The 12,119-nt window shown below is 36.6% G+C and overlaps 1 protein-coding gene across 4 annotated transcripts; it reads left to right on the top strand.

Moving 5' to 3' along the window:
- Positions 1 to 758: 758 nt before the first annotated feature.
- On the top strand, positions 759 to 11,359 carry LOC108156474 (alpha/beta hydrolase domain-containing protein 17B). 4 transcript variants are annotated; one of them, XM_017287942.2, is made up of 6 exons: positions 759 to 796; positions 972 to 1,499; positions 1,567 to 1,746; positions 1,805 to 1,937; positions 7,066 to 7,333; positions 9,159 to 9,325. In XM_017287942.2, the coding sequence occupies exons 2-5, from the start codon at positions 1,036 to 1,038 to the stop codon at positions 7,147 to 7,149; spliced, it is 861 nt and encodes a 286-aa protein (XP_017143431.1). In that variant the 5' UTR covers positions 759 to 796; positions 972 to 1,035; the 3' UTR covers positions 7,150 to 7,333; positions 9,159 to 9,325. The 4 variants fall into 4 exon arrangements, with proteins under 4 accessions (XP_017143431.1, XP_033244860.1, XP_033244859.1 ...); XM_033388969.1 differs by lacking the exon at positions 759 to 796 and having other exon boundaries at positions 816 to 1,499; XM_033388968.1 differs by lacking the exons at positions 759 to 796; positions 972 to 1,499; positions 1,567 to 1,746; positions 1,805 to 1,937 and adding an exon at positions 9,463 to 11,359 and having other exon boundaries at positions 7,150 to 7,333; positions 9,159 to 9,347.
- Positions 11,360 to 12,119: the final 760 nt, after the last annotated feature.

The raw sequence follows: 12,119 nt of genomic DNA, 5'->3' as shown, positions 1-12,119 counted from the left end.
GGGAAAAGGCTATTACGCTCCATCTAATGCCTGAATTCATGCATGAAAATCACTAAAAGTTGGCACTTTCGTATGCTATTCTTCACTGACTCATGATGCAATTATACAAGGTGGTCTCGTCGGCAAAAGTTAGTCCCTTAACGTATGCTAGCAATAAGTGCGAGTGAAGGGCACATAGTATAGTGAGTGTGAGTGAGACGGTATATGTTGATGTTGATTAACCCTTAACAGGGCCGTGGGTTTTAAAATTTTAAAATAAAATGATTTTACTGATATATTAATATTTAAATTTTATGCAGCCATTAATAATTTTTCTTCAACATTTTTAGTTATATTAAAATGTTCTTTTACATAATATATAAAGATTACTTCTAATTCTGTGCTATTTTTTTTATATGCTTTTTATAATTTTGTTGTTGTCGGGACATAAGGGCTAAGAATACTATATCAAAAAATTCGTCCGTGAACAACCTTCATCATCAACATGCACTGACGATAAGGGACAACACGAACGTACTTCGGCTCCCGACGAGACCACCTTGTATAATTTCATCATGCACTGACTGGTGAGATTGAATCAGTGCATGCAACAGCTTAAAACCCCTGATTAATAAAATCCAATGCTTATCTAAAGCAAATCCAAACCTTCGTAAAGAATACCCAAAAGAGTTTTTTTATACTTATTCTCCTGTAAGGTATGCGGTCACACTTTTAATACTAAGATAGTATTTTCTATGATGTTTTGTTCACATTATAGTTGTGGTTGCGTTCTTGTCTCTATTGGCATTTTGTAAATGTGAGTGTGTAGCGTTTTAGCGATTGATAATACTTTATTTTTTATTATGGTGAATCTTGCACTCGAAATTAAAATTTAATCTTTGTGGCGTATATTTTTCTGTAGTGATTTTAAAACTTGCCAACAGAAAGATCTAACTATATTTGTATTTTTTTCGTTTGCCTTTTGTTGATAGTAACCGTGCATTATTAAAAAAAAAACAACAGTTGCATTCCATTGAGAGGCATTAGGTTTTTAGCATGTTCAGTATAAGTGAGCTGTGCTGCATGTTCTGCTGTCCACCCTGTCCTGGACCGATAGCGGCCAAACTTGCTTTCCAGCCTCCGGAACCGACTTATAAATTAACTCCAGCTGATGACACAAATATTAGATACAATTTACAACTCTTTGACCGCGCCGAATGGCAATATTCTGAACGAGAAAAATCGAAAGTAGAAGCTTTTTTTACTCGGACGTCGCGTGGCAACTTGATTACATGCATATATGTCCGGTGTAGCAAGAATGCTAAATACACTTTATTGTTTTCGCATGGGAACGCGGTTGATTTGGGGCAGATGAGTAGCTTTTATCTCACCCTTGGGTCACAAATTAATTGCAATATATTTGGGTACGACTATTCGGGCTATGGCATGAGTGGAGGAAAGCCCTCTGAAAAGAATTTATATGCAGATATTGAAGCTGCTTGGCAAGCAATGCGAAATAGGTAAGTTCTTACCTTACCGAACCATAATTGGTACATATTGACGTCAACTACGGTTATGTATTTAAAGGTTCAATATTAGCCCAGAGACAATAATTTTATATGGTCAAAGCATAGGAACTGTTCCAACTGTTGATTTGGCTTCGCGGCACGAAGTTGGGGCTGTGATACTTCATTCGCCATTAATGTCTGGCCTGAGAGTCGTCTTTAGAAACACAAAGAGAACATGGTTTTTTGACGCTTTCCCTAGGTAAGAACTTTAAATTGACTTTTGAAATTCAAAATGATCGTATCTCATTTTTAAACAGTATTGATAAAGTTGCTAAAGTTAAGGCTCCCGTTCTTGTTATTCATGGAACTGATGACGAGGTCATTGACTTTTCTCATGGAATCGGTATCTACGAGCGTTGCCCAAAGACTGTGGAACCATTTTGGGTTGAGGTAATTTATTAATAAATATTTATTTAAATTCGGTTCAGCTGCAATATTAATAAATATATATGTATCTGTCAATGGTTTTAGATCGATAATATTCACTTTTCTAGTTTGACTGCTTAGACACAAATCTTAATTTTTTTTTGTTTAACTTTTTGTGTCTCAATTTATTTGGTCCAACATTTTTCCGATTTTAATTCCCCTTCCAAATATTTAATACATTTTCTCATGTCGATTTATGGTCGATTTTGAGTAATTGGGGCACCCATCGCATGAGGTGCGTACTCTAGCACTGTAGCATAGGTTTCCTTCATGATTTTTCCAATCATTTAAATCGGACATCTGTATGTAGACCAGTTCTTTCAAAAAAATTCCCCTTTGTGTAATTACCTAAAACAGTTTGTGAAAATCGGAATACTATATCATATGATATCAGCAATCAGTTTGTTAATAAATGCAACTATACGATCAAACAAAGCTGAGCTGATCTGGGCGTGATTTTAAAGTTTTCAGCCCCGCTACATATGTATGTCAGTAATGTGCCCCTGCGCACTTGCACCGGTGCAACATTTGTTTTTTTCTGATATGCTTTCGGCTTTCTGGCGTGGTCGTCCCATTGCACACTGGGCAAAACAGACAATATAGCGGAATAAAAGTTATAGCTTCTAAAATTCAAAAATATTTTTTTTATAAAAAAAGATATTTTTTAGACTAAATTATATATACAATTTGTATTTGCTGACTGCGTTACTTAAGATTGCAAGACTCACACCCTCGTATGCGCCCTCTGTCGGAGGGGAGCCATTCTGACTGAGTATCGGGTGACTTGTATATATTCCGCTAGATTTTCCCACTGTTCATTGGCCCACCACTAGGTTTATTAAAACTATATTGTCAATGAAAGATAAGAGTAAATTTATATAGTATATTTTTAGTATATAATATGTACATTAGGGTTGCGCTTATTTATAAAAGTAAAATTTTCAAACGCCCCAGGGTCTAAAAAATTTTCTTTTGGCTTACAACAATAAATTATAAAGTTTTAGCCCGATTCGACAACGTTTAGAGGTGTCGACGTGAGGTTAAAGTTGAAAAATAAGATATTTGGCCAATGGTTCTGGCAGCTATACTATATATCGCTCTGATCGGATTGAATTTTTGCTGTTACTTAGAATATAAAAGTATAGCTCATCCCCTAAAATGTCAACTCGAATGGTTAATGATTAACGTGCAATTCACGGGCAGTGTATTAAAATATAGACGGCGTAGCGACAGCATAGGAATGAAAAGATAAAAAGAGCGAGAATAGATAAAGAAGAGATGGTGAGATGAGAGCATGGGGCTGTGCGAGCAAAGGCAAAGATAAGCTTACGTTACCTTAGCTTAGTACAATGACCAAAATGGTACAGAAAGTGAATTGATAAGCAATAGAAAGATGATACTAAATTTACATTCGGGCTTCGCCCGAACATACTTCCCCCATGGAAGGATCCGTGCCTTTCAGCTCATCTCGTACAGGCAATAGGCATAATTTTGCAAGTGCCCTTCGGCTAACACCTGTAGCCATCCTGATCAAGGCGACTCGAGATACGCCATCAGCTCCTGGGATAAGCTCGAGGATTCTCGCTAGAGGCCACTTCAGAGGAGGGAAGTTCTCGTCCTTAACAAGAACGACATCATTGACGTGAAGCTCAGGATTCCGGTTGCGCCACTTCGTTCTTTCTTGAAGACTGGTTAAATAAGATTGGCGCCAGCGAGACCAAAAGATTTGCTGAAGCTGTGTGACCTTCTGCCAACGGTCCAAGCGATCGACGATTAAATGAACCAAGTCCGGCTCCAAGAAGGTTGTGATAGGGGCGCCAACCAGAAAATGGCTGGGCGTGAGTAGCAGCTCATCAAATCCCAGAAGCGAGGATCCAAGGCTACGTCGAAGATGATGTTTAGCAAGCTTGACTGACGCCTCCCACAATCCTCCAAAATGTGGCGATCTAGGAGAAATGAAATGCCAATCGATGCAATCGTCGAGACAAGCTAGATGCACGGCCTCTTGATGACTGTCGCTTAGGAATAGCGACTTAAGTTCCGCTAGTTCGTTCCGCGCTCCAACAAAATTTGTGGCATTATCTGACCAAATTCGAATCGGTCTTCCACGGGTGCAAATAAAACGGCGAAGAGCAGAGAGGAACGCAGACGTTGTAAGATCCATCACAAGCTCGATGTGAGCCGCCTTAGTGGAGAAACATATAAAAATGCTTATGTAGCACTTTAGTGGGGGCCGGTTTCGAACTTCTGATTTATACAGGAACGGACCGCAATAGTCAACGCCGGTAACTAAAAATGCACGAGATTCGCTAACTCTGTCCACCGGAAGATCTGCCATTATTTGCTTAAGAGTTTGAGGCTTCAGTCTAAAACATTTGACACCTTTGGATTACGTGTGCTACGGTCTTTCGGCCACCGATTGTCCAGTACGTGTGATGAATGATGGCTAATAGCGACTGGGATCCAGCGTGAAGGTGTTTTTCGTGAAAGTGCCGTATCAGAGCAGAAGTGATGGAATGATTCCTGAGCATGATTATGGGATGCTGTGCTTCGAAGTCAAAGGTAGAGTTTTTAAGACGCCCTTCAACACGATCAAACCGCAACCATCTAAAAATTGCGAAAGCGAGGCGATTGAGCTTGAAGCCTTGATGTCCTTTCGGGTTTCCAGGGCTCTTATTTCAGTAGATAGACGAAATTGCTGAGTAAGGCGAAGAAGCGGTCACACCAGCAATAATAAGAGCAATTGAAGTTCATTAAAGACACTTCATGCATAAGCTGAGCGAGGAGCGCTGCACCACATAATTCCAACTTGGATATTGTAATAGTCTTTAGTGGCGCTACAAGAGATCTGGCCAACCTTTTTGATCTAAGCGAATACGAACTTCGATTTCCATAGCCAAATCCTCAAAATTGTTGCTTAGGTCACTGCCAATTTCTTTTACATCAAGCTCTTCTAAATTAGAATGAGTAACATTAACTGAGTCAGACATTTTTTCCAAGAATTTAAAATGAACACTTAGCGCATCTTCATTGATTGGTTTGTTTTCATCACTCAATATCGTCTCTCGAAGTGAAACGGCTTTGTTGTATATTGAGAGTGCCTTTCGTTTGTAAAAAGACACCCTGTTTTCCGGCAAATCATTGGTCTCATACATTTTCGACAGGCAGCAGTGAGCAAAGCACAAAGAAGAATCGAAGAGAAAGCGCGCGACGAAATGAGAACTAACCGCTTCGCGTAGGAACAGTTATGTTTTGTGGATAATTTTCACATTGTCGACGATCACGTCGGGGTCACCAAATGTTGAGACAACGAGCTTTTTCGCTGACTATAATTGTTCAATAATTTCACAAATTAATTATATTGGCAAACGTTATAAGCCTTATAAGCGTTAGAGCCTTTTAGAAGAGTTATACACTTGGATGAGGAAAGCGAGCTGATCTCGAGTCAAAGTAATAGATTAGGGACAAAAAAGGTCTGTTCTCCAACTATATCAAGCGGTAACTAAAATAGAGCTAGCGAGCAGCTGACGGCTTAGCGACACGATATGCAGAAGTACAGATCCGAAAAGGATAGACGACGAAAAACACGAAATAATGTCTTTTATATAGCCATATACATGAGTCCCAAACCGTAACAGAGGTAGAATGTTTACCATGCATACAACTTATAATTTCCTATCTGTGAGTTCTCTGCACCAGGAACAACTTTGTATCACTGTCAGTTTCCGTGTCACCGAAGAGTCAACTATCTTCTTTCCTGCTTCATATTTTGTTGACCATTTTTATTTATTTTTTTTCCAAAACTGCATAATTTCTGCATATTTTCTTCATAACCTTTTTAACGGTCCATTTTTGCCCTCGTATGTGGAATATTTCAACACTATTGCACAACCCTATGATAAGCTCTTGCATTTTTATTTATTGTATTCACAATGACATTTTTTTTCCCTTGCAAATGCAAATTCTGAAGAAAGGCGGGTTTTGCTTTAATCGCTTAAAATATTGAGTTTTCAGCTGGTTTAAATTATAACTGTAAATTATTTCACAGTAAATATAAGAATAATAATTCATAACGACTGCAAGTCTGAGTGTTTTTCCAACTTTTCCAAATATTAGTTACACACACAGGAATGATTTCAAGTCATTGGCAGAAGGTCCTTTAGGTAGTCTTTAGGTGATCTTTCCGGCCTGCCCGGCGATTGTTGCGATAAGCCTCTTCCGACGATCCAATGTAGAGGTGGAAACTTGTCCATACTCCTGAGACCATGTCTGATAAATTACAACGAAATTACAAATTACAGCCCTTCTTACTGTTCCTCACTGGAATTATCCAGTGAATAATCTATGAATTATATATAGTGTGCCAAACATTATTGTTGAGCCACTGAGCTTCTTCAGGGGCACAACTCGGTTGATTCAAATAACCATAGCAACAAAAAGATCTCGATAAAGTACTTATTTGTTTTTGTTTTGATGTGTAATTCTATGGAGTCAAGGGCCACTGTGCCAGACGACGAAACTTGTGCTTGCGATGACGATCAGTGTAGGTGTGATTTCTGCTATACAGCCGAGCCTCCTTCGCAGTTGACGAACGATGAGAAAAGATTGATACAGCGATTAAGAGAGTAAGGAGAAGCAACCAAGCAATAACAACAAGTTGCACTTAGTTCAGAGATCTGTTCTCTGTAGTGCTTTTAAATTCGTGTGATTTTTCATGTCCGGGATGTACTTGTAAAAATGCATCTCTCCACTTCTGGACATAACACTTTGATGCTGTTTTGGGTTTTTTTCATAGAGATAATTAAATACATATGTATATATATAGAAAATGAGTTTAAGATGGTCAAGATGCAATTCTGAAAAGTTTTTGAAAACAGCTATCAATAAGCCGTGAAAACTTTGTAAATTAAATTTATAGTTAGGGAAATAATAAGTCGTATTGATATACCTATAAAAAATCGAACTTTGTTTAACTCGGACTCTTTAATCAATTATTAGTAGTGTAATCAAAAAAGTAATCTTATCTTAAAAACAAAACAACAAAAATTTGTCTCATTGACGATTGTTTTAATATAATATTTCTTCATTTCAGGGCGCTGGACATAATGATGTTGAATTGCATCCTCAATACTACGAACGACTAAGGAAATTTCTTTCGGTGGAACTTATCAAATGACAATTAAAGAGCAATGTCGATGGAGGTGTTGTTGTTGGCGACACTACAGCAGTTGTATCTAATTTAAATCCAGTCGAAGGAAGTTTGTCCCCAAGTCCAAAAGACCTTAATACCTTAGCTGCTACAGAAAAAGAATCAACTAGAAAATCTTTGGCAACAAATACAATACGGATAGAAAATGATGGTTTGTAATACAAAATAAATGATTAAATTATTAATTAACCCGTTAAATGGGGTATAATATAAATTGTACAAAGCTTACAAAGACAACAAAATATTGATGTCCGTCCGAACAAATTGAGTTCAACTAAATGTATTTTGTTCACTGAAAAGGAATGAAACGTCTTAAACGTCAAAAAATCAATTTTATTGGATTGAGATCAAATTTTGACACAATATACAATCTGCTGCAAACATTGGTTTATACTCGTATATTTTTCGCGTCAGTAACATAGCTTAGAGCTTCGAGAAAACGTACTTTTTAAGCGTCAATTGGTTACCAGCATACATATGTATCGAACTTGGGAGATCAAGTATGCCGACTGACTAAAATAGAGTCGGTCGCCACACAGAAGGAGCGCCAAGACGGCTTTTGATTATAACCGAGGCATAGTGGGTATCCGTACGAGAGTGGAGAGAATCCGTACGAGAGAATTATCACAATCCAGATTCGTAACGTAGAGCGAGCAGTAAGATTTGAGGGTGCACTCTTTAGCAACAGATATGGTTTGTTCCCAAAGGAAAAAAACACGAGCTGATGAGGATATCTGAAACACGTACCTAAAAGACAGCTGATTTAGTCGATAGAGTCCATGTCTGTCTGTCCGTCCGTCCCTATGAGCGCCTAGTGCTCAAAGACTATAAGAGCTAGAGCAACGACATTTTATATCCGGACTTCTGTGTCACTGTTACAAGTATATTTAAAAACTGCCCCCCACTTCCGCCCCCACAAAAGACGAAAATCTGTGACATACACAATTTTAAAGATACGAGAAAACCAAAAACGCAGAATCGTAGAGAATGACTATACATATCTTCTAGACTGCAGGGTCTGAACCAGATCGTATCATTATTATAGCCAGATTCAAGAAAACAATTTCATTCTCTGTCGCTCTGTCTTTATCTAACACACAGGTCGGCTTTGCCTATTGCAAAAAGTGAGTTCCTAGATCTCAGAGACTATAAGAGCTAGAGCAACCAAATTTGGTATCCACACTCCTGTGATATCGGACCTTGACAAGTTTGTTTCAAAATTTCGCCCCACCGCCTTCCGCCCCCACTAAGGACGAAAATCTGTGGCATCCGCAATATTGAAGATACGAGAAAACTAAAAACGCACAATCGAATGACCATATCTATCAGATTTCTGAGTCTGGATCAGATCGTATCATTTTTAAAGCAAAATGTAACAAATCAATCTGCAGTGGCTATTAATATTTGATAATAACCGAAAATCCGAAAATCCAGGGGTCTAAGATCAAAATCGAGCTTCACTTTTTTGACAAGTAACTTCTTATATTTTTTTTTATGTGCTTAAATTTTATTGAAGAGTCTTCTAAGTCTTGGCTTGTTCGAAAGATACCTACAAATTTTAATGGTTAGTTTTTTATAAAAAGAATCTTTTTATGAAAATTGGCATTAAATCATGGGAAAACCCAAAACGTATCATCAAATGGTACACAAAAAATTTAGGGAACGTTGTGATCTTTATAAATAATTTAGATGTTTTAAAAATAGTATTTAAAAAGAGTGCTCAAAAATGAACAAAGTAACTTTCAACATTTTACAAAACGTCTAATATTTTTCATTAGTGGAAATATCGTTATTTAAGAAATGGCAACTCAATAGAGTGAATTTTTGTTCCTAAAAAATGCATTTTACAATTGGTACATATTTATAGTACTTCTATTGCGATTATGTACTAATTGTAGAATAAGATCTTTCTGAGTATATGTATGTATGCGCATATGCAGTATGTATTTAATAAGTATGTTCGGTTTTATTTATAGGTGCCCCAAATTCCAGCCAGAGTTCTGTTAAAGCTCATCAACAAAAGTTTCTTTAGCAAAAACAGTCGGGCTCTTCATATGCAGCCCAAACATTGTCACCCGAGCTATCGAAGACCGAATTTTCAACTGAATCATGCGTAAATGGATACCAAAAACAATCTAAAAAAGATGACAGTCAGCCAATTAACGGTATGAAATCAAATGGATTTTTGATTTCTCGATTAAAACAACAATCAAATATTTCTCCGACACTTCCTGTTCCATTTCCACATTTACCGATGAATGCAAATTTATATATAAATAGTCAACATACTCAACTATCCGATCGATATTTAAATAACAAAGCGTCCCAAAAAATCGATACCAATGACGTGAAGGGAGCTATTTCAAGCGGATCCCTCTACGCAGTCAATCAAGTTTCATCTATATCATCCGTAATGTGCAGCTGTGAGAAATCAGTTAATTCAAATGGGTCCGAATCAAAAGAAGGAGACATTTTTAAAACCAATTTAGAACCTTATACTGCAGAAAATCTCGGTGCAAGCAGTGCCAAATTTCAAGACTCTAATGTATCCCAAATATGTCCCACGAAATATAATATCATAAACAAAGGTACGGATGAGTCAACACAGGTATGTTATCAATCAAAAAGTGGGCTTGGAAAGGAAAAATCAGGACTAAATTCCAGAACGCAGTTTAATAAAAAAAATAACTTTCAACATGCCGTGATAATTTCTGAGGAAAACGATATCAATTCCTTTAAGTACGGAGGCTCTCAAGTGATAACCCCATTTTTAGTAAAGCCAGACAATCAATTAAATCGTCATGTTTCTCGAAAAATTAGCAAATCCGAGCAAACTTCTCCAAATAATATAGAAATGGACAAAGCTAATTTTGTATATGATTTGTCTCATGATCAACATACCAAGCAAAGAAGTACTGGCTGTTTGCTGTATCCTTCAAATCCATGGATTAGAAAAAGCGAAATCAACCATACCATTTCCTCTACGGAAGAAAAACATTTGCACGTATTTCAAAATATCGATCCTTGGGTCAAACGTCAAACGGACTGCCCAATAGAATTTTCACGGTTTCAACCAGAATATATCTGTCAAGATAACACTAAAAACAAACCTTTTTCGGAAACAATTAAAAAAAAACATTGTATGCAACAAACATTAAATTATATTAAAAACGCTAATGATAATCACATTGTTTTAGATAAGTCTGGGCTGCTGTTTGCCACATTTTCTTCACAAAACGGTCAACCTTCAGATAAATTAAATACAAATTCTCGCACAAAATCTAGAAGTTTTATTCTGAATAAATTAACGGATATTTCGTTTCCGCTATCAAACAACCCCAGTAAAACTATAAATGAAAATTATGTTAATTTTTGTTGTCGAAATAATCAAGAAAAATTAAAAATTCACGCAGAAAATTTGCAATCTAGACATAGCTTTTCATCAATCTCTACCAAATTTCAAGAAGAGTTACCCTTAAATGTTCGTAGACTATCAGAACAAATTTGTAAGCCGTCATTGCAAACAATGGTTCCGTTGTCAATTAGCGATTTTGACATACGTAATATCCCTGTTTCTGAAAAAGTGTTTGATCAAGAAAACCTTTCAATTGAAATAAACACGCCAGAAATATTTAACGGGAAGAAACATATTTCGGAGCAACATGCGAGTTGCCATAAAGACTTAATATCTTTAAAACTTTCGCCCAAACAAGTAAAAATCTTTTCAAGTACTCATAAGCCCGATACTTTGCTAGAAACCACCTGTTAAAAAAAATGTAATAATGAATTACAAGCCAATTTTAAAGAGTATCTTCATAAGCTCATTTGGATTTCATGTATGTATACATAGATCATCAAAAAGTTAAAGTGAATTAATTGAATCCAAATATAAATAAACAAGAATTCAAGAACGATTTGTAGTAGTAATTTACATATAATATAAGCTTAACATTTTTACGGTAGTCTTGCATTTATATAAGGTAACACGAAAATTACCCTTTAGCATGGGGTTTTGTGTTATAGACTTACATAACTACATTCGCAAACATATTCATATGTGTACTAATGTATTATTTGAAATAATAATTTATTTCATATTAATGTTATTTTAATACTGTTGTAATACATTTTATAGTAATAAAATCTTTATAAAGATCTAAGTAAAAAACCAACCAAATTAAGCTGAGTTAATCTCGAGTTTTCTTTATTTTTAATATTTGATTAGTACGCAAACTGTTTTTATACTGAACTAATATCTATCGAAACTAACATCTCGAAAGTTTCGTATTCCGGATTGAGAAACGGAGACAAGACAGATAGCTGTTTTGTATTATTTTGGAAGGCTTTATTTTCGAGAGAATTTAGGTTCCGTTTCGAGCAAGCCGTGAGTCCTAACCCCCCCCCAGGCAACCTCCAGTGTCTTACATTTTGGCCGCTTCGAATAACCAGCGTTTCCGTTATACGGATGATCTGCATCGACCCTTGAGCGCCCTCCAATCTCGTCAAGCGCGATGCAACTCATCATCCTTGTTACGGAGTCGGCAACGCCTAGGAATTAAAATGGAAATAGCGAAATAGCAGGGTATAGCAGCGGTGCAGCGCGATGAAAGGGAGAGCGTGGTAACTCATACGCCAAGAGCGAGCTTTCGTTCGAGGAGAATTAGAGTCTATACGTGCGTATGCACATACATACATACATATATATGCGCACCAATTTGATTCTCTTTGCCTCTGTCTTATTATTTCTTTTGTTTTGCACTTTCTGGTGTTCGCACTTCCATTAATTTTAACTTTGAATGTAAAATCCTTTAGACTTACAGATATTAAGGAAAATCGTTTCTATAGAGTTAATTCTTTATCATTTTTATATACTAAGTTCTTTTCCTAATCAATTTAATGTTAAGCCTTGATTAACTCTGGCAATGTCGTCCCAAAAT

This window comes from Drosophila miranda, chromosome 2, assembly GCF_003369915.1.
Source record: "Drosophila miranda strain MSH22 chromosome 2, D.miranda_PacBio2.1, whole genome shotgun sequence".
Classification (NCBI taxonomy): domain Eukaryota; kingdom Metazoa; phylum Arthropoda; class Insecta; order Diptera; family Drosophilidae; genus Drosophila; species Drosophila miranda.
Note: the sequence above shows the minus strand (reverse complement) of the source record. Positions and strands in the feature narration are given on the sequence as shown.

Excerpts from the sequence above, each read along its gene's own strand:
- LOC108156474 (XM_033388967.1), top strand. The coding sequence starts at position 9,350 with ATGAAATCAAATGGATTTTTGATTTCTCGATTAAAACAACAATCAAAT.